This window comes from Hypoxylon fragiforme, assembly GCF_022984875.1.
Source record: "Hypoxylon fragiforme strain CBS 206.31 chromosome Unknown GGS25scaffold_3, whole genome shotgun sequence".
Taxonomy (NCBI): Eukaryota; Fungi; Ascomycota; class Sordariomycetes; order Xylariales; family Hypoxylaceae; genus Hypoxylon; species Hypoxylon fragiforme.
The window spans coordinates 1,472,437-1,497,792 of NW_026054758.1; the positions used below are offsets into that span (position 1 = coordinate 1,472,437).

The 25,356-nt window shown below is 48.1% G+C and overlaps 9 protein-coding genes across 9 annotated transcripts; 5 read left to right on the forward strand and 4 right to left on the reverse strand.

Moving 5' to 3' along the window:
* Nucleotides 1-3,557: 3,557 nt before the first annotated feature.
* Nucleotides 3,558-5,344, forward strand: GGS25DRAFT_481060 (uncharacterized protein). The gene is made up of 3 exons (XM_049260141.1): nucleotides 3,558-4,294; nucleotides 4,452-4,520; nucleotides 4,590-5,344. The coding sequence occupies exons 1-3, from the start codon at nucleotides 4,037-4,039 to the stop codon at nucleotides 5,115-5,117; spliced, it is 855 nt and encodes a 284-aa protein (XP_049118793.1). The 5' UTR covers nucleotides 3,558-4,036; the 3' UTR covers nucleotides 5,118-5,344.
* GGS25DRAFT_481062 (uncharacterized protein) lies at nucleotides 5,345-7,811 on the reverse strand. The gene has a single exon (XM_049260142.1). It carries the CDS (start codon nucleotides 7,396-7,398, stop codon nucleotides 5,524-5,526), a length of 1,875 nt encoding a protein of 624 aa, XP_049118794.1. The 5' UTR covers nucleotides 7,399-7,811; the 3' UTR covers nucleotides 5,345-5,523.
* An 87-nt stretch (nucleotides 7,812-7,898) lies between these two features.
* On the forward strand, nucleotides 7,899-9,333 carry GGS25DRAFT_481065 (ribosomal protein S25). Its single transcript, XM_049260143.1, has 4 exons — nucleotides 7,899-8,324; nucleotides 8,388-8,395; nucleotides 8,514-8,723; nucleotides 8,785-9,333. Exons 1-4 carry the CDS (start codon nucleotides 8,275-8,277, stop codon nucleotides 8,808-8,810), a joined length of 294 nt encoding a protein of 97 aa, XP_049118795.1. The 5' UTR covers nucleotides 7,899-8,274; the 3' UTR covers nucleotides 8,811-9,333.
* A 1,348-nt stretch (nucleotides 9,334-10,681) lies between these two features.
* Nucleotides 10,682-12,911, forward strand: GGS25DRAFT_481067 (mitochondrial carrier domain-containing protein). The gene is made up of 5 exons (XM_049260144.1): nucleotides 10,682-10,905; nucleotides 11,198-11,219; nucleotides 11,346-11,422; nucleotides 11,606-11,851; nucleotides 11,908-12,911. Exons 1-5 carry the CDS (start codon nucleotides 10,867-10,869, stop codon nucleotides 12,469-12,471), a joined length of 948 nt encoding a protein of 315 aa, XP_049118796.1. The 5' UTR covers nucleotides 10,682-10,866; the 3' UTR covers nucleotides 12,472-12,911.
* Nucleotides 12,912-13,014: 103 nt separating this feature from the next.
* On the forward strand, nucleotides 13,015-14,413 carry GGS25DRAFT_481069 (CENP-S associating centromere protein X-domain-containing protein). The gene is made up of 3 exons (XM_049260145.1): nucleotides 13,015-13,680; nucleotides 13,796-13,918; nucleotides 13,969-14,413. Exons 1-2 carry the CDS (start codon nucleotides 13,237-13,239, stop codon nucleotides 13,841-13,843), a joined length of 492 nt encoding a protein of 163 aa, XP_049118797.1. The 5' UTR covers nucleotides 13,015-13,236; the 3' UTR covers nucleotides 13,844-13,918; nucleotides 13,969-14,413.
* A 1,641-nt stretch (nucleotides 14,414-16,054) lies between these two features.
* On the forward strand, nucleotides 16,055-16,843 carry GGS25DRAFT_519326 (uncharacterized protein; the record flags this gene model as incomplete). The annotated part of the gene is made up of 2 exons (XM_049263688.1): nucleotides 16,055-16,443; nucleotides 16,498-16,843. 2 exons carry the CDS (start codon nucleotides 16,055-16,057, stop codon nucleotides 16,841-16,843), a joined length of 735 nt encoding a protein of 244 aa, XP_049118798.1.
* A 507-nt stretch (nucleotides 16,844-17,350) lies between these two features.
* GGS25DRAFT_481075 (cytochrome b5) lies at nucleotides 17,351-19,044 on the reverse strand. The gene is made up of 2 exons (XM_049260146.1): nucleotides 18,323-19,044; nucleotides 17,351-18,216 (listed from the first exon to the last, which is right to left on the reverse strand). The coding sequence occupies exons 1-2, from the start codon at nucleotides 18,668-18,670 to the stop codon at nucleotides 17,710-17,712; spliced, it is 855 nt and encodes a 284-aa protein (XP_049118799.1). The 5' UTR covers nucleotides 18,671-19,044; the 3' UTR covers nucleotides 17,351-17,709.
* Nucleotides 19,045-19,073: 29 nt separating this feature from the next.
* GGS25DRAFT_481076 (NUC173-domain-containing protein) lies at nucleotides 19,074-23,340 on the reverse strand. The gene is made up of 3 exons (XM_049260147.1): nucleotides 23,236-23,340; nucleotides 19,349-23,163; nucleotides 19,074-19,293 (listed from the first exon to the last, which is right to left on the reverse strand). Exons 1-2 carry the CDS (start codon nucleotides 23,296-23,298, stop codon nucleotides 19,420-19,422), a joined length of 3,807 nt encoding a protein of 1,268 aa, XP_049118800.1. The 5' UTR covers nucleotides 23,299-23,340; the 3' UTR covers nucleotides 19,074-19,293; nucleotides 19,349-19,419.
* Nucleotides 23,341-23,626: 286 nt separating this feature from the next.
* Nucleotides 23,627-25,197, reverse strand: GGS25DRAFT_481078 (TPR-like protein). The gene is made up of 3 exons (XM_049260148.1): nucleotides 24,983-25,197; nucleotides 24,480-24,910; nucleotides 23,627-24,419 (listed from the first exon to the last, which is right to left on the reverse strand). Exons 1-3 carry the CDS (start codon nucleotides 25,013-25,015, stop codon nucleotides 24,005-24,007), a joined length of 879 nt encoding a protein of 292 aa, XP_049118801.1. The 5' UTR covers nucleotides 25,016-25,197; the 3' UTR covers nucleotides 23,627-24,004.
* Nucleotides 25,198-25,356: the final 159 nt, after the last annotated feature.

The window sequence follows — 25,356 nt, forward strand, 5'->3', positions numbered from 1 at the left end:
GTGGTAGAACAGGCATATAATGGCAACAACAAGGGGCCAATAAGGCGTTTAAGGTTGCAACTTCTTATTCAACCTAAGGAAGCAACATTTCACTTTGTTGTGGGTTGAACTTAGGTACCTTGGCTCGTCTATCTAGCAGGCACATATGTCAACAATACAGCTCCTTCCTCCTCTTATTTCCAACAAGGATCTTGGAGTATCAACGTGCCTAGCAGGTACATAGAACACAGTATCTAAACTCATGTGTGCCTTCTTGTCTCTGCTACAATATATTTAGCTATACAGCGCGCACTTCCTCTCCCATAGTTATGAACAGCATCATTGATACTCCTCATTTTCATACTTACTATAGGTACTGTGGACATAGGCATGTATGCAGGCCATGTTGATAATATAAATGTTTCCCATATAGCACTGACTACCAAGCAAAAGTATAATATAAACGTATAAATACGATAGGCAATGCAGGGCATATCCATCATTCGAAGAGCCTCTCCTCCAAATAACAACACGCAAACGCCAAGTTGCTAGATAAGAGACCATATCATGTTCGTATTGACTGCGCTCCAGATGCTAACCCAAGTGTATGAAACCCGAAACTTCAACACATGGCCATGGAATTTGGGAGAGAAAAAGCTTAGGGACCTTCTGAAAGCTACTTATACCCTAACCTAGGAGGATACGAATTTAACCTGGCTTGGGTCAAGGCAAAATCGTAGCTAACTATGATATTTTGCATATCAAACTCGTACGGGCTAACTAATCGTCATTAGAAGACATTTGCGTACAGGATAAAGATGGTGCTGAGGACTCTACCTCAACTGCTCGCTGTGGCTCTGGGCCTTAACGGACTCGGAAATGACTGGCCCGTGAAGGGGTACACGAAATTGGTATTATGAATTGGCAGTCGTGTGATCATCAGGGCTGGGTGGGTTCGGCGTGGGAGGTTCTGGCTGCGGTGGTGGCGTGGGCTTGTGGTCTAGAGAGTAATCTGTCTCCTTTGAGTTGACCAAGGGAAGGGAGTCAGATTTGGATGACCCTTCACTCGAGTAAAAATGCATCGTGTAGCTTGATATTCAAGTAACTAGGTATGGAAATTTGAGGATAAAAATTTTCAGTTTGAGTGTGGAAGAGGATAACGACGAGGTCACTGATCGTTGACTTGAACGTTCTTCGAGTGTTGTGATTCGTTTTCGGGAAATGGTAGTGGTGGTGACGAGGAAAGAAAAAAAAAGCAAGGGAACCAACCCTTTAAAGAGTTCCATACCGGTAGGCAGGTAATCACAATGTAGAACCCGTCCTTCTACAGAGTAACCCCCACCCTAAGGTCCGGACCGACATAGTTCTATATCCTTGATAACTATTGGGCACGGTCATTATGCCAAAACGTCACGCCTTCCTTTCTAGAGTATGGTTGACATAACCCAGCCGAGTCCCCTATGGGAACGTTTACCGACCCACCCACGTGGTGATAGATCGGCATTGAATTCTTCTCATAGCTTGATTCTCGGCTAGGCGATGGTGTCTTCATCTCGAGCCAGTTTCGAGGGCTAGTTACTGGTAGACGATGCTCGAGCGCACAGGCTCCTCAACGCAACCGCCCAAGCGACGTGCCTGGTGCGTGCCTTGCCCTGGCGAGTGCTAGTAGCAGGGATACCAAACGACGGTGGGTAGTCATCTACCTTCTAAATCAAGAGGGTTCTGATCACAAGATACAAGATATTAATGGAATCATGTCGGCATGCGCATGCTCCTCTCATGTTGCTAAACACGCTGTAACCATCCCAGGGGATGATGGTCCGGTGACGCTCGGGGTTTTACGACATATGTATAACAAAGGTCTGATATCAGCCAGTCAAAATTTCGAGTTCCACCTGGCTCTAAATGTGTCCATCATATTCATGGCACATCTATGGTGACAGTAAGAGCCATAAATACAGACAGCGACTAGTTTGGATTAATCGGAAGAGCCCATCTGGTAAGTTTCGGAGAATTGAGGCCGTGTCCCAGATCAGTGGGAATGGGCAGGATACTCTAGGATCTGGATACAAGTAAACAACCTGGATGGACGGGCAATATCGACGTTTGCTGCTACATCAGCCGTGGCGATCCCAATGCCTATTGTTATTTTTTGAGAGGGCGAGGATGCCCCCCCAGACCCGACTCGCCTAGGCCTCTCAGTCTGGCTATCTGGTCTGCCAGTGCCAAGTCGTGTATGTTTCAGAATAACTATTTGGTGGAACCTTCACACGATATCGCCAGGACCAATACGTGCCCTGCGTGCCCTGCAGGCCATACATCACCCTAGCATCATATCGCGGGAGGTCTCACTAAGCTCTGCGAGTCAGGATTGGTAACCTGATATCGAGTCAGCCGCATCCCGGATATAGTTATCAGATTAAGACACCGTTGCCGATTTCCTGGGACCTTTCCAAGGGAACATAAGCATCGTATCCTAAGTGGCCTGTCAAATTCACTCGGCGTGGTACAATACCGGGTAAGAGTCCAACGTCATCTCTCTATCTCGATAGGTAGGGAAGTGGCTAAATAGTTAGGTTTTCGCAACCCGGCTGATGACCAGAAGCTCTTCGAGCCCAAATACGGAACATAGATCCGACGTAGATAGTCTGAGGGCTCAAGTTTGTCAAGGGCCATGTATATATCGATACGGCAAATATTCAAGGAGCGCGTCGCGTATGGGACATGATGACATCAATTGACATCAAACCAACAATCTTGATAGGTGAATACCTCGTAGGGGTATGTATAGAAACGCCGCACGGATAGTCTTATTTTCTAAGATTTGCTCCATCGATGCGAGTAATAAGAATGAGAAGGAAAGCGATGGATGTTGTATTTGCCAACATATGTACTAGGCTAGGTATGTACATACAATGTCATACATAGGGCTGCCTCATGTCTGCCTACCTACCTAGTACCTAGGGTAGGGTACCTAGTAATTAGGTACCTACCGAGGAAGGTAGGTATGTAAGTTAGCACTTGCATGTGGCTATAGGGATCAATGTTAGAGCTGTACTTTTTGCCTACTAGGTATGAACAATGATGAAAGTACCATCTCATTAATCTCATTAATCTTATTACAATTTACAGTTTGGAGCCCACTGAACATTACTTTGATGAGGTTTGGCCTTTTTAAGTCACCTGAGCGAGCGGGGTTATTCCCTAGTAGCCTAGTAGTAGGTACATGCACACGGTAGCGTGAGGCATTTCCATTGGAGGACCTCCCGAGATCCCTTATCCCTGTAGACCTATGGCCGTATTAAGTAAAGTAGCTGTTGACTTGCAGAAGTCGTTGCCCGCTTTGGGTGGTACGAAACCTATGATAGGCCCCAGGGTATTACAGACCCTTCCAAGCCTGTAAGGTTCCAGGTTCTCACTACCTCATGACCCACTAATACTTTGTCTACCAGCCTAGTACCACTGTACCAGGACTTAGGTCGACTAGGTCGACATGTGCGTAACCGAAAGCGTAGGGCTGCGTTAGAAAACCAAGCAGTTGGGAAAGTGAGCAAGAGCTACATACCATAGGAACATACCAAGCCTCGAGACCACCTATGTACGGCATAGTACCTACATATTCTATCGCGTGGGTTATGTACCTCGGCCTTTGCCCTTGCAATTGACTCCAAAAAACCTTTAGCGCATAACTATTCTCAAGAAAGATTATTACGTAGTATAGTTTTCCTTGGGTTGCCGGTAACTACTAGCTAAGCTCAGAAAACTGACGCCATTGCCGAGAGAACATACCTTTAACCCCCCCCTACATAGTACATCACCTACCCACCTACCCACCTACCCACCTACATATCTAGGTACACATCACATACCTTCTCGCCCTTCCACAACCGGCAACGTGCCATATTCTGTATTGTATAAGACTTCTACTAAGACGAGCAATAATCAACCAACCCCTTATTATACTGCTTCACTCTAGCTTCAGAAGAGAAGCCTCCTACGTCTATCAAACATTAAAGACTTACTTAAAGAGCCAAAATCCATAAAATCAGAATTCATCATGCCACCGCTAACTCCACACTGGGACCAGCCGTCACACCCCGAAATTCAAGATGTGATCATCAATGAGCATGAATTCACATCCAAAAGTCTTTCCAAGATCTCCCTCCCCCCTTTCGGCTTATACGCCAAGTTGGATTTTCCTCCGTGTACTTTGGCCGAGATGCCAACGTACGCAACCGTTCAGTGTGGCCAGGACAAGCACTTGAACCTCAATAGCGACTTGCTATACATCAATCACTCATGCGAACCATCACTCGTCAGTAACCGTCTCAGACACTCCAACTCTATCCCATGAAAAGAGGAGATAAAGAAGAAAAGGGGGGGAAGTGGGACAATCTTTTCTCCATCCACTACATCCCCGTTCTCGACGCAAAAGGCGGCCCTAAGATCCTAATCCTAATCCTGAACCACAGATTTTTGACACGGCCAGTCGTAACGTCATTGCTGGGCCTAAAGGCCTCCAAGCCGGAGAAGAACTAACCGTCCGTCACCTATCACCTTGAATGGTAAGCCTGTCACGGCCGTCTCGCAAAAGCTTACATCCTCTATAGTTCTTTTATCCGTCGACAGAATGGAATATGGCCCAGCCCTTTGACTGTCTCTGCGGCAAGCCGACCTGTCGCGGCCGCATCAGCGGTGCTCGGGATATGACCCAAGCACAGCTGGAAGGCATATGGCTTAACGGACACATCCACGAGTTGCTTGGAGAAGAGTCTCGCCGAAACGCAGATCTCAGCAAGGAATCTGATCCTGAAAATGGCAGTAGTACTGTAGCCGCTGATCCTGCGATAAAGGGCGTCCCCATTCAGGATGCTACTTCTCAAGCACTGAGAGATACGCTGAACCATGCCGAGAAGGTGGTCGAGGCTGCGAGGAATGCTCTCCAATCCTACCTCTCCTCGGCGATCCTCGCCAGTCACACAACGGGGGAAAACAGGAAGACCAATGGTAACACAGCTACCAACGGAGTCACCAAATCTGGAGTAGCCGATACTGCCTTGGTCGCCGGACTGACGAGACGGGGCGCAACATCACGGGAACTGAGCGGCGAGATGGGCGGCGATACTATCGTGGTTTAGGGTGCATGAAGGACATCACCAGCAACATGTCCTTGATATTTTTTCTTTGTATTCTGAATTCAACATTCTCATTTTCCCGAGCCAGCTCTCAACAGCCTGGCTTCATCTCGAAAACCTCACTCACTCTATCGCTTACTTGCTTTCAATCAAGAACAAAACACTTGGATCTGTAACCTCTAAGAAAAGCAAAATCTCTTAACATTTCAAATAAAACCTACCTGCATTAATCGGCAGGATCTTGATGTAAATCTACCTAGGAGTCAGATTCTAGATCTTAAAAAATGTCCTTAACGCGCAAACTCCATGCTACCACGAGTGTCAAAAAACGTTCAACCCCTCCCCCCACCAAGTAAGCCACTCATTACCATGCATAATACATGAACACTCATCTTTAAAACCTGTAATCTCAATCGTCGTTCTTGTCATCATCTCCCCATCGTAACCAGCCGCCGCCCCGTTTCTTCTCGACGTCGCTTCCGACGCCGTCGGCGTATATGCTCTCTTCCTCCTCCCATTTCAGCCTTTCCACCCTAGCACGTGCCAGGAACGCTCTGGCGAATCGCCAGGCTTCCGTGTCGGCCAAATTCCAAGCTTCCATGGCGCTACGCACGCGCACATCCTCTTCCAATTCACTCTTTGCCACCTCCCTAGCTCGCTCTAGGAAATGGGGCTCGCGTGAGAGCTCCTCGTCAGAGGCAATCGGGCCATCATCCGGATTGTGTTTAGGTTTGGGTCTACGCTCCGGGCCGGGGACTGGCGTCTCGGACTTCCCGTCGTCCGTCGTGTTCTGCGGGATCTCGAATCCGAACCACCAATCCAAGTCAAGTGGCAGAGATTCTTTTTCGGCGGTCAACCAGAGGGAGTGTGACGTTGCCCAATCACCAGCCACAGCGTCCTTGAACTTGACCGCTCGCACAGAACTAGGTATTCCTGTGCCCAGATGCTCCTGGAAGACTAGATACAGCCATTCGTCACGTCTTTTGATTTCCCGTCTGACCCAGGCCACGTCTATGTTGTCGCGCAGGGTATCTAACGTACGCAACGTATATGGATGTGGCACAGTTCCGATGGTATAGAGACCGGAAGTGTTTCGGTAGCGAGCCGGCGTTGCGATGCCCATAGGATGTGTCGGAATACAAGGTGTGCACTTGGGAAGATTTGGCGGACATGTTGCTGGCATCGGGGATTCGCTACAGGCGATAAGCCTCGTCGCCAGATCCAATGCTGGCTCGATCATATGTGATGTATGAGCTGGCATAGGCTTGAGGACAGCAATGCCGCTGCTGAAGTTGTCTTGCCAGGTATTGTGTAAATGAAAGTTTATGAGGAGGTTCAAACTCTTCATACCCTTGTCGCGGTCTGCCGCAACCTCATCCGAGACCTTTTTGTAGGACTTCTCGACGGTCTTGGAGTCGTAGAAGGCGAGCGACTCGTGAGAGGGGTCTACACGAAATGTATCACTTGTGACAGCAGCGATGAAGTCTTTAGCCGACTTTTTCTTAGGATTACGAAGGGCTTGTGTGATGGCCTCGGCGATCTGCGCCTTGGGGCCAGCGAATAAAGCGTTGTCGAACCCCTCCCACCTCGTCAAGCCAGGGTACTCCCCCCTTCGTAGAAATGAAAGCAAAGAATCCTCATGGGCCGCCATCGGAAATAGCAAATGATGCGATAGAAGTCCACCGCCCATGTTCTCCCACGCGAGCCACCGCATTATATCCTTCTTGAAGGTCGGCTCTACGTCCAGCCTTTGAAGTTCGTCATAAAGTGGGTTGTTCATAGCCTCTGCCGCACTCAGGATTATTGGTTTGAATCCTTGCGCCCACCAGGCGCGTCTCCATGTCAGCAGCAACGCGCTGTCGGCCTCTTTCGTAGCTTCACTTCGCTGAGTAGTAGTGTCGTAATAACAATAGATAGGAGCTCTATCCTGCAAAGGTGGGAGGAGAGAGCGGTTTTCATCTAGCGTAATAGATGAAGAAAATGGACTTCTCCAATTCCAATTAGAATACCAAGAACTTCCGCCATATGTCGAATTCTGCTGCTCCGGAGGCTTATGCGACGCCGGTCGGAACGGGTTGAGGATGCTCGACGAGAATTTGTCCTTGTATTTGGGAATGGAAAACTTATGGTCTGCGATTGACTTAGATAGACTCGGGCCTGTCGGGATGCCGTTCGGTAGTGTGAAAAGAAGCGTAAATAGGGCGAATAAACCGACGATAACGAGGAGAAAGGAAATACGCCGCGGACCTAGTCGAAATCCTAGGATCGCGCCGTGCTTGGGCATCGTGAGATGGAACGCAGGACGCGCGGGTTTATGCTAGTATACAGATAAGGAGGAATAAATTCAGTGTTTAGGAAGTTAAAGGACATTTATGTAACCATTGAATATTGATGGATTATATTGATGAATTACGTGTTGAAACAATCTGCGTTACAATAAATATCTCGAATGAGCGATCGAACGAGCGAACGAAGGAATGAAAAAAAAAAAAAGATGGTTTCCACAACGTAAAATTAAGTAGGACTAAGTTTATTTCATAATAGCTTCGAAGATCGTTGCGATCTTATCTCACAGCTGGCAAACATTCAAATCGGACATCCCCCTACGACCACGAATGACGGGATGGCTTCTTTCCTTTTTTCGAGTTTCGAGTTTCGAGGAAAGAGATCAAAAAGCTTAAACGGTTGAAATTTACATAAAGTTTTAGATGCATGATGTAGGTACTAATTATTAAGCTTTCAACGGAAACGGTCCTTTTTATCCTAATCAATCCCTATTCCAACGTTGGTGGGGAAACTTGAAGGAGCCCCGTTTACGTTACGTACCTGTGGTACGTAGTACAAAAAGGGCCAAAGCCAAGGATCACATGGGAATGTGGCTGGTGCCCAGTCTAGTGGCTAGTTGATCGTGGCTTGCGGGAACTTCTCAGGGGTAAAACACTGCAGGGGCTAATATGCACAGACCACTACATAAACCAGCTGCGTCATAAGAGGTATCTCTGTACCTAATTACCTAAGCACTTCACAATTTTTAGGTCACGTGCAAGTGATCAAAGCTGCCCACAAGCAGAAGCGAACTCTTCCACAAAATAATTATTCGGCCCCTCCATCTTCATACCACAACTTACAACTGCACAGCCAATTTCAGAAATCAGACAATATGGCTCCCGCAGCAACTGGCGCAAAGAAGCAGAAGAAGAAGTGGTCGAAGTATGTAACAATTTCAATTGAATGAATTTTAAATGGACGTTTCGGCTAACTTTCGCATCACAGGGGCAAAGGCAAGTACCACGAAATTTCGCGACGGGATTTTCGCGAGACTCTCTCAAGCAGAATCAACGAGAACTTCTGCACGGCAATCATTCACAAGCGCTTAAACTAACCTTACTGCTCTTATAGTCAAGGACAAGGCCCAGCACGCCGTCCTACTCGACAAGACCACTTCCGACAAGCTCTACAAGGATGTTCAATCGTACCGCCTCGTCACAGTCGCTACCCTCGTCGACAGACTAAAGATCAACGGCTCGCTGGCACGAAAATGCCTTAAGGATCTCGAGGAGAAGGGTCAGATCAAGCCCATCGTCACACACAGCAAGATGAAGATCTACAGTGAGTTTCTCATCTTGTCACCGTATTAATTATGCGAGTCGGACGCTAACTTTCGTTATAGCCCGAGCTGTCGGTGCTACGGATTAAACCATCAATCTCACGATACCATGAAAAAAAAGCTCGGTTGACAGTCGACGATAGAGTGACGGACCAGATGGATCGCGGACGGGGGAATATGATGGATTCAGGCATTTGGTCCTCGGCGTAGCATTGGGACGGTTATGGTTCAGTATTTCGCTTCAGTCATTCAGATAAGGGCCAAATGAGAAAACCCTGATCATTCTGCTTAAACCGTACCGCTCTCTCGTGTCATTATTGTAATAACTTTCCATGCCGTATTTATAAGGACGATGATGACAATGGACGTAGGTATACAAGATTTAAGACGATCCTGCCATGCAATGTGCATAGTATTATCTGGTCATGCTTAGCCTAACTTGTAGGCCTATAACGACGAGTTCGAGTTGATTTAGGCATGGCATAGAGTCGACAGCTGTCACAATGTTTGTTTTATGTCACACCGCATATCAACTAGGACACACCGATGTACTACATAGATACCCAATGACTTGATAAACTCTTGTATATTACCTACCTCAGTGTTATCCACATACTAACTAGCCTGAGCCATATATGTATACCGACCTGGTTATACTAGCCCATTAAGCATGGGGAATTACTAAAGAGATATTGATGTAAGTTCAATGTTAATCTGCTGTACCTAGACTGTAGTATATCAGCATAGTAGGTACCTAGTGGTAATGTCATTTATTGTAATCGAACATTGGGACAAACGTCACATACCCAAGGTCCCAAGTAGGCTTCTGTATGTAGTATGTACAAACCTCTCGCTTCTTGAAGTCGTCTGTACGTAATCAAGATCTGGGACAATAGTAGCACGTATGTATTTAAATCCCCGGCTTTAGTTCTAAATTGGTTGGAATTTCGAATAGTAGCGTACATATGTAGCATGGGATGCGTGGGTAGGGTACACATCTACCCAGCTATCTCACACGTAGCAGCAGACAAAAATTACAGCCGACCAGCCAAGGCAAGACCCGCCACACTTTGAGCCGAGAATTTTGACTCGGGGAACGGGATGAAGATCAAGAGATCCCTGGCTATGCTATGCTTGTGGATGGATATACTGACTCTTTTTCCATTTACCGACACAATAACTACCTAGTACTGAATCTACTGATACTACTGAAGTTAGGTAAGACTGGTAAGTAGTAAGTACCTACATAAAGGCAAGATGTACATAGATTATACATAGATTATACATGGATACTTGGTATCTAAATCTAGTTTAGAGCTCCATGTCTGGACCCGATCTACACACCAAAAGTGAAGGATTTTCCATTATCTAGATCTTTGGTTGTAGGGTTGGAATTTGTTGTAGGCTTATAATATACGTAACAATACATACTCATCGTAGAATAAAGAAACACATTAACTAACTAATGGTCATTTCGAAGAGTAAGCAGAAACCAAATGCACATGTGCACCTATTAGAATTTAGATACACATCCATGCATGTACATACCTCGAATGGCTGCCAACTGGCAGGATAAGAAAGAGTTCCGAAAAAAAGAAAGAAAAAAAAGAAAAAGATGGCATCTGGCCTGAATAGCGGTTCAATAACCTAGGCCATCCCGAAATTGTCCGGTGTTCAACGTTGAATACCCTAGGGTACCTAGGAGTTAGGTACCTAATCAATTAGCGCACTATAGCGTACTAGCTTAGGCCGCTGTAGGCCAGCTCGTAGCAGCCGCCAACAGCTCCCAGTTGGGGTTACCTAGAACCTTCAGTGGTTACAGGTTGTGGCTTTTTAAACGCTAGATCCATACTAGCACGTGATATTCATTGGTCTCGGGGCAACCGTTAGGTCTTAGCGGCGGGTCCGGGAAGAGTCGCTAGAAAAAGCTGGCTCCCTTTGGTCTGTTACCCGCAAGCAATTTTTTTTTTCCCTCCCCCAAACCTATTTTCTGCAAGACCCAGTCGCAGTAGAAATATTTCGCTCGACCGTCTATTCATCTCCCACAACTCTCCTCTCCATCAACATCTTTCCCTCCTTCACTTCTAATCTCCACTCCACCCCTTCTACCTTCGAAGATCAAGAAATCTTTGAACTTCAGACAAGATGTCTTCTTCGGAACAGCCCAAGGTCCTGGGCATGCCGGTAAGTCGCAATTCTCTAACCCTCATTTTTCATATTCAAATCCCGCGTGCGAGCATCGGCTTTCGATCCGCCATCACTCAACCATCAATGACCCCAGCGCATGTCATCTGCTACTTCAATTGGCTTCTGTTAGACAATTCAAGTCGCATTTTGACTAGTTAGCGATGCTTCACCTCTTATCGGCATCATGGATGGCGGTGATGGTTGGGGACTAAAATTCTCGCAACTTTCCTTATTTATAACACTACTCTTTCATCTTTATACCGAATTTTACTGACAATGAATATCATAGCCCTTCTTGGCGGACTTCTTGAGTAAGTTACCAGCCAGAGTTTTCTTCTAACGACCGGATCTAAATCGTTCACATCCCATTGTGCCGATGCCGATGCGCCGTGAAGCCCTACACACCACACAATAACAGTTACTAACAATATTTTAAGTGGGTGGTGTCTCTGCCGCCGTCTCGAAGACCGCTGCCGCTCCCATTGAGCGTGTCAAGCTTCTTATCCAGAACCAGGTATGTTATTATCTATTGCATCCGTCGTTACCTATTTTCGAAGAAAAATTCACCATCGGGTTTATTTGATCCCTGCCCCACCATCCCCATGTTCTGCTTCACATGCTCAATTGGCAAAGAACAGAAAGCCCCCCAAATCACTGCTATAATTTTGAAGTATGGCCTACTAATTCTCAAAAACAGGATGAGATGTTGAAGACCGGTCGTCTTGACCGCAAGTACACTGGTATCGCCGAATGCTTCAAGCGAACTACTGCCGATGAGGGTATCATGTCGCTGTGGCGTGGCAACACTGCCAACGTCATCCGATACTTCCCGACTCAGGCCTTGAACTTCGCCTTCCGTGACAAGTTCAAGAAGATGTTCGGCTTCAAGAAGGAGCGTGACGGATACGCCTGGTGGATGGCTGGCAACTTGGCCTCCGGTGGTGTAAGTTTCAAACTACGGAGATCATTTTTTTTTGAGACAATGCTAACGCAAAGTAGGCTGCTGGTGCCACTTCCCTTCTATTCGTGTACTCGCTCGACTATGCCCGTACTCGTCTTGCCAACGATGCCAAGAACGCAAAGAGTGGCGGCGACCGTCAATTCAACGGTCTTATCGACGTTTACCGCAAGACCCTCGCCAGTGATGGTATCCAAGGTCTTTACCGTGGCTTCATGCCCTCCGTTGTCGGTATCGTTGTCTACCGTGGTCTTTACTTCGGAATGTACGATTCCATCAAGCCCGTCGTCCTTGTCGGACCCCTTGCCAACAACTTCTTGGCCTCTTTCGCTCTCGGTTGGTGTGTCACCACCGGTGCCGGTATTGCCTCATACCCTCTTGACACTATCCGACGTCGTATGATGATGACGTCCGGTGAGGCCGTCAAGTACAACGGTACCATAGACGCTGCTCGCCAGATCGTCGCCAAGGAGGGCGTCAAGTCTCTCTTCAAGGGTGCTGGTGCCAACATTCTCCGTGGTGTTGCCGGAGCCGGTGTCCTGTCCATCTACGATCAGCTCCAGGTCCTTCTCTTCGGAAAGGCCTTCAAGGGTGGCTCTGGTTAAATACCCCTCACACCTCGATAGACTAGGGATGATAGGCGGTGTAATACAGTGTGGATAGGGCGATTGGTTCGTCGACAAAAGGGGCATGACGGTAGCTCCGGTGGAAAGTTGTTACAGGGCATCACCCCATTGCCGTGGCGTTTCTGGAACAGCTTGATTTGCGGATGATACTGGCAGAGAAGGCAAATTCATGTCTCGTATCCATGAATTTCTTGAGCAGCTAGTTGCCCGCTGTAATTTAGACCTCAGCAATTCCTTTAACTGTATTCTTTCTGCATGCATGCTACATCTCCGCTAATTTTCGATGTTTGACAAGGACTTGATCCCCTTGGTTGTAAACAACGCATAGACTCAATTGCATGTGGTTTCCTGATGACAAATTTAACTACTCTTCCTGACTACGTGAACTTGCTACAACTGACGTAATTTGCAATTCTCACTGGATATAAATATTCTTTTGAAGTATCCTATAGAAATATCCTCTAGAATTTGCGTGATATTGGAATGGTTGCGGTTGGGAGGTTTAGTGGGACAGGTGGCGAACAGGTGGCACAGGTGGCACAGGGTATGGACTCTTAACTGAATGCACATGGCACATGCACCACGTCCAGTCCCCACATCCTAGGAACCGCGCACCTATTAGATACTGTATGGTCAAATGCACCTATTTCTTAGTAGGTAACCTACCTAACTTTGCGGATCTATCCGTGACCTATTAACCTACGTACTTGCCTACCTAAGATCTCTATTCGAGCAACCTGGGCAATGCCACCGAAGCAATTTACAACGAGTGCCCGTGGTGGACGGAGCGCGTCTTCCGCCGCAGGTAGATCTTCAAAAACCTCCAAACCGACATCCAAGGCCTCGACTTCCGCCTCGACAGCGCGCCACTCCTCATCGCGTTCGGCGCAGGTGATCCACCCCGATAATAGCGACGTGGAGGAAGAGCCGAGACGTGGGCATGGGCGTGATGATGCAATGGATGTAGATGGGGAGGACGAGGAGGAGGACGAGGAAGAAGAGGACGAGGAAGCGGCGCGGAAGACGATTCCGCCAGAGCTGCTGACGCGGATTTTGCACCAGTCGTTCGAGAAGGACGGCACGAGGGTGTCCAAGGATGCGAATGCGGCGATTGCGAAGTATATGGATATTTTTGTGCGCGAGGCGATCGCGAGGACGGTCGTGGAGAAGGAGAGGGGGTTCTTAGAGGTACGATCACTTACCTTTGTCTCTTTTCCCCTTTCCCCTTTCCCTTCTTTCTTTCTTCGGCGATCAGCTAGAGTGACGTCTTGTGCTGATGCCGATGCTTATACTGAACATTTAGGTCGAGGACCTCGAGAAAGTCGCGCCGCAGCTACTACTTGACCTGTGAAAGGGAGCGACATGACGAACGGAAACTCGGCATATCGAATGGATAGTATAAGTCCAATCGGGTTCTATTCGAAAGGTACGTACGTCTCAAGGAAGTCAGTGCTCTATTAACCCAGTCTCTGATAGCCAGTAGCCATGACGCGTAAACATGTGTTTTGAGAATGGCATCATGATCTCTAACGAAAACGGCCAAAACAACGGGCAATCGACCGCTAGCGATGCCGACACGAGTTGCATGAAACTTTTCACCCCTAGATCGATCTAAAGAATTTGACGGCTCAGAGTCTTGGCAACAGGAAACCAAGATGCTTATGCAGATAGAACCAAACATATCGTTCTTCTAGAGCTTAGAGCAGTGGATTAGAAGCAAACCAGCCAGTTCCGTCCCTCGGAGAGAGACCCTTGGGTCGGGAAAGGCACCTAGGGTTTCTAGAATCCTTTGGTGTTTAGGGACATGCTCTAAAACTGCAATGCCCTTTGGTATGATACAGGTACGCGTGGAAGGTTTCGGCGAGGGTCCGATTTGGGGAGAGCTACCTACCTACCTACCTACCTACCTACCTACCTACCTGAGTAGGTATCAAACTTTTGGGTCAGCGTGAGGCAGCTCTTACAGTGGGTTTTCAGCTAGTAGCACAATGTTGGAACGAGAATAACATCCATGAGGGCCTTCAACTCTGCGATTGAAAAGGACAGACGTCACCGAGTGGCCATCGAGTGTCAAATCATGTAGCCCAAGACACCAAACCTGACTGATGAGTTCCTAATTGTTTCAAGCGGCTTCGAGAGATGTAGAAAGGTTAGAAAGGTTTCAATGTAGTAATGTCCATCCCACAGGTCTGAGGTAACAAGTAAATATTCCTCCAATGTTTTGGTAATAGAACGCATGTTTAGAACTTTAGATGGTTCTCAAAATGTTCTGGCCTAGCAGGCTAGATGGTGCCCCCTGAATGGCGGGCCAGAGATTAAGGCATCTTACTATGATCTTAGGGAGGTAGTTATGGGAGGTAGCGGTGATTATTTAATATTTAGCGCTCAGGCACAGCATCCATGTCATAATATTACATAGCGTGTTGGACACTGTTGGTAATTTTGCCTCTCTTTTCTCTACTATGTTACTATGTATTATGTAGTCGATGTAGTTATGTAGTCCAATAAAAATCAGGTACTGGTGCAATACGGCTGAGATGCTTGACTAAAAGGGGATAGGATGAAACTGGTTGAGTTTGGCTGGTGTCACACAGGATCATCTGAAGCAAGATCCGTGCTCCGAATGAGAGCCCCCTGGGCCAGACCCATGTCATTTAACCCTTTAACCTTAATTCGGCTTCGTCTGCCGAGTAATAGACTAATACTATGATACATAGTACATTCATACCCTGGCCCCCAACTTCACACTTTCAACGTCAAGAAACATCCCCCGAGTCTCAAACAGCTTCGTTGACGAAAGTAACTAATCGGGTACAGTATACGAAATATTCGTCATTGACTATGTGTAGAAAGAACACACAAGTTGTTGTGAATTTCAACTATTATGAACTACAATTCCGAACAGGATAGAAATCGGGTTCAACAATGGAGAAGCGCATTAATATGCAAGAGCCTCATCTCATCCTCAAGGCGACTCATGCGAGCAATACTTCGTACCTAAACACAGGAACTTGACAGGAACTTGACATTTCCGAGAGGCTTTGCTATTGCCAAGTTGGTTCCGATATTGGCCAATAACCACAGGACCACAGAGCCTAGAAATGAGATTCCGGCTCTGGAGTGTCCGTCTAATGGACACCCTAGTCAAGGTGGTAGTATTTCCTAAACAAGCCATCTGGGTAGTCGATGGCCAAAACGTGTTTCATAGATTTCCTCACTTTTTACAACCCTTGACGAGATATGTCGGGGGGGCATGAGCCAGGCCCGCAGTTTGGCGATCCCTCATCTTGGCCGTCTTATCCTCCACAGCTCTTTAAATCTCATGCTGTTCCCATCCATCCTGGGTTTGGACTTCTCTTTCTCTTCGCTATACGTCTTTTCTCTTTGGGATCTTCATTCTCTTTTTCTCTTCCTTAACTTTTGTAAAATTCTCATAATATTCATCAGGCTAGTCCTATCCAGCGCGAGTCGCTTATTTATACGCTCTCTTTAAAGAATCTTTATTGTTATTTTAAACGAAGTCAGAAAAATAATCAGAAAAATAACCATCTAAATCGCCAAAATGCAATTCACTACCGCAACTCTTCTCGCTCTCCTGGGTGCTGCCTCCGCCCAAAAGGTCCATGTGGTCTCGGTTGGCTCTCCGAACGGCACTGTCGCTTTCTTCCCCGAAAGCGTCAAGGCAGATGTCGGCGACATGATTCAGTTCCAATTCCGAGGAGGAAACCACAGCGTGGTCCAGTCCAACTTCGACAACCCTTGCACGCCTCTCGCTCAGTCCACCTCCAACCAGACTGGCATCTTCTCTGGTTACCAACCCGTCGCAGCTGGCCAGTCCAGCGGCATGATCCCTACCTACACCATGATGGTCTCTGTCAAGACTCCCCAGTGGTTCTACTGCTCCCAAGGCAAGCACTGCCAAAGCGGAATGGTCTTGGTAGTTAACGAGAAGTAAGTGGTATCCCACGATGATGACAGTGAACTTGTAGCTAACAAGGACTTCAGCACCGCTGCCAACTCATCCCGAAGCCTGTCAGCTTTCAAGGGCCTTGCCGCTAAGGCTACTGCCAACATCGCCCCCGGCGCTGTTACCGGTGGTACTGCCGGCAACAGCACTACTGGTGGCTCTACCGGTGGCTCTACCGGGACTGGCTCAGGATCTGGGTCCGGTTCTGGGTCTGGGTCGAGCTCCGGCTCTACCTCAACCACTGCCTCCGGCTCCAGCCCTACCTCGAGCACCCCTGCCTCTGGTGCCTCGGACAGCGCGATCCCGACTGCTGCCGCAAGCATGGTCGGCGCCTCCAGCTCGATGGGGCTTTTGGGTGTTGTCGCTGCCCTACTATTCCTATGAGCAAATGGGGACTGGGCTGGACTAGAAATGGAATGAGACTTACGATCTTATATATAAAACCATGACCTAATTACGAGGGAGGGAGGCAGGCAAAGTCATGCAGCGTCCGTCCGGGGTCCAGGGGGGCTCTAATAATATCCCCGAGACACCGGGCGGCCACCCTACCCACACCCATTGGATGGGGAGGGAGGGAAAATGAGGTGGCCACGCCGCTGCGGATCTAGAATTCTTTGTTTAAAAAAACAGAACCGCACACATGTATCCCTATGCATTTTTTTGGATTCTTTATAGCCCCAGGGGGCTAGCTAGCAGGCGCTATCGGTTTTTATTGCATTATTGTGCAGTTAGATGAGATGACTCTGGCTTTGGATAATATACCCGTTGATCCCATGAGAATAATTCGGTTTACGTGCCTTCTTTGATGTGATATGAGTGAATGGCCCTGTCTTGTTCTAAGCTCGAGTCTTGGATTGTGTGGTATGTACCCGAGTACTTCGACAGCGACTTGTTCGTATGCATAATAGTATTCATAGAGTAGTAACTTTGCCACCTATCATTGCACACTCACTCACAGCGTATTTCAGCTCTTTCTAACAATCGCGTAGCACTACCAACCAATGTATGCATGCATGTAAATGCTGCCTCGATTATTGACCTGCCTAGCCTATTCACCTATCTACATACCTACCTAGGTACCTACCCACCCATACTATCGAGATAACAATTCCAGCAGCGAAGTTTTTACACTTGATGTAACACCATGTGGTAGGATTGCCTCTTATAAACAATCAAATAAAATAAAAAAAAACCAAAAAAAACCTTAACACTCAACATATTTAAACAAAATCCCGACCCTTTCCCCTTTCCTACTCCTCAGCAGACCCAGGAGCCTTCCTAGGCTTCCTCCCCTTGGACGCAGCCTCGCACAGCTTCTTTCTGGGCTCCTTAGCGAGCCAGTCCTTGTCCTTGCGGACGTAGCCGACGCGGGGGTACTTGGGGCTGTTCTGGAAGAAGCGGACCCAGTGGGCGAGGGCGTCGTGGACCTTCTGGCGGGCGTCGGCGAGCTCGCGCTGCTTGAGGGCGGCGAGCTCGGCGGGCGGGTACAGGGAGTCGACGGCCGGGTCGTCGAGGGGCAGGTACATGTCCTCGACGCCACGCATGTCCGGGGTGCGGTCCTCGGCGAAGCAGCCGGTGACGTAGGAGCGCGCGGCGTCGGCGCCGGCGAAGAAGCGGTAGGAGCCGCCGGGCCCGTAGGTGCGCCGGTTGCTTGAGACGTCGTAGATAGTACCGTTGATAGCGAGGTATAAGGGCTTGGTGGGGTCGGTGCCGTCGTGTTGGGAGAGCTCGGCGGGTGTGAGGTAGATGGGTCCGCGCTGGGTGTGGTACATGTTAGGTTAGCTATATATATATATATGTGTGTATATGTTTTTATTGGTGATGATGAAAGTGATCGATCAGAGATAGCAAGCAATGACGTACGAATTGCGTCTTCCACCAATCCGCCTGCAAGTACTTGGGCGGCGCGCGCATGTTCCAGGTGAAGGACTCGCCGTTGGAGACGAGGTAGCTGAGGCCGCAGGAGGCGACGAGGAGGAAGGAGAGAACGCGCAGGATGTCCATCCACGGGCTGTACTTCTCGTCATCGTCGACGAGCTCCTTGGTGGAGGGCTTGGATTTGGATTTGGATTTCGTCTTCGACTTCGTCGCTGGCTTTGGCTGTGTGCTGTCGGCGTCTGACTCCGAGGTCGGTATTTCTTCGACGATGGGCACCGTGGACGACTTTTTCTCGTCCTCCTTCTTGCCTTTGCGCTGGCGTACCTCTGCCATCTTGGGCGGGCAAGGTAAGGTCTTTCTTAGGTACCTTGCCTTGTACAATATCTAGCGAGCTCTGCTATGCGATCTAGTATTCTATAAATAGATAGGTAGGCACGTAGGTATTCCCCCTTTTACGGTTTTCTTCTTCAAGTATTGTTCATATGTAGAATTACAATATAGACATAATAATCCAAAGAAGAAGAAGGAGAAGAAAACGACAAGAGTAATTAATCAATAAGGGAAAAGAAACGTAAGCAGATCTGGCCTTGGTCGAAAGTTTAAGGGCTCTAACTTGACTATCCCGACGGAAGGTCAAGCCTCCGCATAAGTTGTGAACAAGCTTGGGAATTGGGAATTGCTGACTTTTGATTGGCCGGAGCTTAATGATTCAGGGTTATTTAGGTTCCCCACCCTGGCCCGTTGGAGCCGAAAGTTGAGTCTAAGCCCCATACTTACTCTAAGCCCCGTACTGAGTACTCTAAGCCCCGTATTATGTAAAGAACATTGACGAATCTCATACTTCGTACCTTCGTCATGATTTTGTTTTTCATGTGCTAGGTACTTAGTTTTTAAAGGGGTCCCTTATTCATGATTCCGTCTCTAATTACGCCATAAACCATCAACAAACCACTTAGGTAACTAATAAACAATAAAAAACAAGAGGCCTTTCACAGCTAAGTACTTAGATAGTATCCATCCAAGTGTATACTGCGAATGGGTATCAAACACGAACCAGGTACCAACATCTTCGAGAGGCCACTTTATCTCCTGCCAGGAGACTTAGGCTTTCCAACCCTACCACCGAAGCCTGTGCCACGACTCTTTTCTTGCCCGAGCCCACGTCGCCCGTTGGTAATGCCCCCCCTTCCGCTCCTCCCTCCGCGCATCCCACCACCTCCGCGCATCCCGCCCCCGCGGCCACGCATTCCACCACCGCCACGCATGCCCCCATCGCCCGTAGGACGACCTCCCCGTGCGTTAAAGCCGCCTCTACCACCCCTACCACCTCTGCTGATCTGCGTTTTAATGGCGGATACATCTTTCTCGTCAACATCCATTTCATCCTCATCCTCATCCTTGCCTCGCTTATTAGAGAACTTCAGACGTCCACCCCGGCCTCTACGCCCGGCATCTTTGCTCTTGAGAGCCGCGACGTACGCTCCAACGCCGCCCTGGTCACCGCCATCTTTAGGGGTGTCGATAACCATAGCATCGTCGCCATCATCGTCTTCGCCTAGGATCAGCTTGCCATCCAGGTCAGTCTTAGCCTTGGTCCTGCCTGCCTTGCGCAGTTTGCCGGGCTTCGTAGAAGAAATGCTGGCGAGTGCCTTGCGGCCCAGAAGATCGAGCGGCTCATCCTCATCTTCCAAGATATACGTAGAGCCGCCTTTCTGGGCCTTTCGTGACTTTCCGAGAACCTCGGCGTCGGAGTCATCGGAGTCATCAGACTCCTCGCTGCTATGCAACGCCTCGTCATATTCACTCTCGAACCGACCTCGTCGTTTCTCATCCGGTTGATTGCCTTCTTCCTCATTGCCTGCTTCCTTGGCGGCGTCCTTTCTCCTCTTACTACGCTCCTTAGTCTTACGGATGTTGGCTATCAACTTCCGATCCGCTTCGGGGCAGTTTCGGTTGATAGGATCGAAGCCAAACCGACGAACCATTCGTTCTAGGATATGCTTGATCTTCGCCTTGAAGTGGCCCTTATGCTCATGTGCCCAGACCATCAGGTTGGGAATCATAGTCGGCAGACGAGGAACCATTAACTCTGTGGGCAAACTAATGGTGCACACTTTCACAAAGCCTAGGACACTCTTGACGATCTCTCGGTTGTTAGAGGTTAAGAAGAGATCCATGGTTTGTACAGTATCGCTTAGTACTTCTTGGCTGACGAGCTCGCGAAATTCGTAAAGAATTCGAGTAAGAGCAGTGATGGAGGCAGATATCATGTGAGGCGTAGTTCCAGCAAGTCCAGCGCTGACCATAGTGAAATACTCTTCTATGCTCGCGGGCACGGCCGGCGCATCATTAGGCATGTGAGGAACCTTACTGTTCTCAATCAGCTTCCCCTTCGATTCCGCCAACTTCTGACCCATCAAAACAAGGAGCTCAAAGGCTGAAGTTCTAGCCTTTTCGTTATGTTCTTTGCAACATATGACAACTTCAGATAGGACCGAGGGAATGAAATGGAGTGAGGTTTCAGGAATGGATGGCAATAATGCAGTGATCGCCGTTAATCGTTCTCTTCGCGCAGGGGCCGAGACCTTTTCTGCACTTGATAGTATCAAGTTCTGGAGTTCTGCTGTTCGTTCTTCAAGGGCCACTTTGCCAGTCTCGGAGTCGGCAAGACGCGGTATTAATTTATAGGCTTTCTTTTGGAGCTGAGGGTCATCGTCTTTAACAATAATGAGCGCAGCGATGTTGAAGAGTGTTCCAAAACTCTGGCGAGGAAGGTAAATCGACATCGTAATTACCAAATCCATCAAGGTTTGGCTTGTAGAAGGCATTTTGTCCTTAGACTTTTGATTCTTGTTCTTGCCTCCCTCGCCGTTGGTTTCTTCTAAGGAAGAAGCCAACATCGTGCTGACACGATCGAACGTACTGATCAACTCTTTCTCAGGGGTAACACTCAGATAAGCATTGATAGTTTGGAGTATAGGGCCCCTGGATTGGGGAAGCGTCTGGCTATAGACATTGAACAGAACCGCTAGAAGATTTCCCGCAAAGTTTCCAAGATATACCAAGTTCTTTTGAGCATCTTCTTTGGAAACTCGGGACTTGATGATCAAGTCATCATCATCCTCTGATGTTGCCACAATTTGATTTGACTCCACGAGGGCTTTGAGGGCTCGGCAAACATCGAGTCTGAGATCAACCTGTCTGTATAAGAGGTTGGCAAGCATTTCTGCAAACACTTGATCAAATGCCACTGTCAGGTCCAAGGGTAGATTGCAGTAACCAGGTAGAATAGACCAGGTCTGGTGTACCAAGGTTTCATATATCTTAATCTCCATTGTCTTTTCGGCTTCCCCATTGTCGAGAACTCGTTGAAACATGGCCTCACTCAAAGGGACTAACTCGGTCTTGAAATGTTGAAGGTTTGTGTTGGCAGTATAGTCCCTGAGGATCGGCAACATCCAAGCTCGACCAAGTTGTCCCTGGACTGGCTTGATGAGGTTCAAGGGAAGAACACTTAGGACAGACTCGGGGCCCATTGCTCGGACTGCTTTGCCAAGCACTTCATCGGCTTCCTTCTTGCCCATGAAAGAGTCGTTGCCGCGGAGCTCGCCGATTGTTCGCACAACATTCAACATCATTGGGTTAGCACGCCATTGTAGGGCATCGAAACTAGCACCGAGAACGTTGAAAGTCTCCATCCAGGCTGCTTGAAACTTTACGCTTAAGAGATTCTCGGCAATCTTGGCTATTTTCTCGAGGACTTTCTCGTCATAGATTGAAGGCTCGACAATGACTTGAGCAGGAATACAATTCGCCATAAACGAAATCAAGCACTCCGACGCAGAGATCCTGATGTTGTGTGAGGAAGATTCCATAAATTCGGATACCATAATAAATAGGTCTGGAAGCTTTTGGAAGGTCTCTTCGGGTTCCATTTGCGCAGATACATCATAGCCTCTAGATAATATCGCAATCCAAGGAGGAAGTAACTGTGTGTCGTTGGCGGAGGGGCGCATCTCAGAGATGATCTCAAGAAGACGTGGAAGTTTAGTAGACGCAACCTCATCCGCCATGCCCTCGAAGATCATTTCGAAGATCTCGAAGACAGCCATCGTCATGTGTTCGTTCCCACTCTTGGCAATGTTGAGCAGGAGTTCGCATAGAGTCTCGATATTCTTGCTTGGCCAACCACCACTCGCCACTGCCACTGTTTTGACGAGTTGTAAGGCATGTATAAGGCCAGGGTCATGTTCTGCAGCAGATTTCTTTTGTTTCCTGGATGCTGCAACTTTATTGGCTATTTCGGCTAGGCTCTTCATTGCTGTTTCGGCGCATAGATCCGCTGCCGGATGGTCCAACGAAGGGCTCGGGGGAGGGTTTCTAAGCACCTTTCGCAGGGCATCTTGAGCGCGCTTTCGTACTTTGGGTCTATGATCTACCGCAAGGTTCAAGAGACCGGCGACCGCCCGTCGCGGACTTATCTCGCTTGCCGGAAGTTTCCATGCTACCAAATCTTGGGCAAGAAGCAGTGACTCTAGACATCCAATCGAAGATCTAATTAACGGCGCATCTGCATCGTCTAAGAGTAAGACAGGAGCTAACAGCGTAAGAATCTGGGTAAATTTGGATCGTAGGAGTGGTTGCGGCGCAAAGGGCGTGATAACGTCGAGAAGATAGACGACGGAGGGGGTTAATTCCTTGTTAACCTGGCCATTTGGAAGGGATTGGCCTAGGAGAGCCAACAAAGCGGCAAAATATCCTGTCGGGGTTGGTTGAGTGTTTTGTTCCTGGAGTGTCTCTTCGACTGCCTTCAGAATCACTTGAGTCTGGATGAAGATTCAAGGTTAGGTTAACGACTTGGAGACTTTGTTAGAGCAAAGAGGGCTTGAATAGCTTACCTGCTTCTGACTCTGAAGATTAGGCGACCGGATTTTATCCAGCTTTTCTTCTAAGGACGCCATCTCTAAGAATTGCAAATTCAAAAAGACTTGACTTGGCGAAGATTTGGTTAATCGCAAAATGAATTTTGTAAATTTTTGGCTTATCAAATTCTTATCGGTGTTATCGCCATAACTAAAAATCAACCCCACCATCCACTATTCATCATCTATCATTGGCTTGGCTTGGCTTGGCATACAAAAAGTGGGTTTGTAAGTACTAGTTATAGTAGTAGTACTATTAGTAGTACTTCCAAGTTCGTAATTGATATTGACAATTTGACATGCACGGCGCGTATCACACCGTACATTCTACTTACACGGATGATTTCATGATATATTGCTGTTAGGTCAGGGGAGCCACAAGCAAAATGCTATATGTATTTCATGTCACTCATTACTATGGAAACTGCACAAATAAGTTGTAGTACTATTAGGTTGTAAGTAGGGTAGCAATCTCATGCATGGCTGTCTTTCGACCACGACGATAGTAGCTACCCAGTCAGTAGATAGCTAGGTACTGTAGGTAGGTCCGCTGTAGCCCAGCTTTCCAAGTAGAAACAACATTGAACACAGGAATCAATTGATCTTCTCCGTCTTGCGATTTGCAAGACGGCGCAGGCATTACAGCTATATCCCCCACACAGTCCACCCATCCAAACGTACTCGTTTGGCTTGACATCTCTCATAAAGTCTTGTTCTTCCTATTCTCAAACTTTCCCAATCCTACTCATGAGAAATCCTCACCGGCTTCTTCAATGTTGCTCTTGACGCGCACAAGAATGGTAGTCTTCCACTTGTCAAGCTTGCTCATCTGGTCGTATTGGAAGAGCTTGTCCGTGAACTGATCCTGGTCCCCTGCTTCGATAGCACCCGCCAAGTCTACCAGCAACTGATGTTCTCGGGTGCTCGGGAATGTCGGGTCTAGATCTCGGTACTTCTCGAGCGCGCGATTCGCAGCAACCATATCGCCCGTCGCTAGATGGCAAATGCCCGCCTTGAGGAAGTAATCCTTGACCGAGTAACGCATCAGGTTGTTGTTTATGGAGGCCGCTGCGACTTTTTCGTATTGCTCGATCGACTTGTAGTAGTCGCCTTCGAGGGCGGCAATATCTGCCACCTTAAGCCAGAGTTTGTTCGCCAGACTAGATGAGCATATTAGCCTCGAGCCATGCCTATCTCTTCACGATGGTAAAGGTTCTTACGCTGCAGCATTGTCTCCCTCATACCAACTAGCAGCGGCCTCGTAGCACTCGAGCGCACGCTTGGTATCGCCCACCTCGACCTCCAATACTTCACCCATATTCTCCTTATGCTGCGCGGCTCGTCTAAAGTTGCCCTTCTTGCAGTACTGGTTCACCGCGACATCGAGACACCGCACTGCATCTTCTGGATTTTCCTTTCGGTAAACCTTGAAGGCATCGACCAAGGTGTTTGCGGCATCGTCTGGTTCGTTTAGTTGTTTGCTCTGCACCGCAGCCGCCTTTTCGAAGGCTTGACCGGCCTCGCGGTTCATCTTTTGGATCCTGAAGGAGTTCGCTGCTTCGATGTACAAGTCTGCGGCGGACATATATTTCTCTTCACGGCCGCCAAAGAAACTGAATCCGCTCGAGGCGCCAGCGAGCGCCTTGTCTGCCTATGGTCGCCATCATCGTCAGCAAAGCGTTGAATTGGATGTGGGGAATAATGGCGGGGCATAGTAACCAACCTTTAGCAGTAATGCGCGAGGGTCTCCGGCCATGATGTTGGTAATGGTTTGGTTTGGATTTTGATATTTTTAATAATATTAAAATGGTTAGGAACAAGAAGGAAAGGATAGAGCAAAAGTGGCGGATTACAAGGTTTGGCAGTTAAACGCTGGTGTTGTTGTCAAAGGAACAAGAAAGATATAACAGTTTGGCATTGCGACGCAGCTACCTGACGTTAGGTAAGTCTTGAGCTATGACATCGCCTCGTCTCAGACCCGAGGCACACCCTTGCAACCCTTGTAACCCTTCAAGTACATCCAAAGTACATCCAAAGTACCTGTAATATGTATCATAACCACATGTGCATGTAATTGAAAACAACATTGAAGCCCCA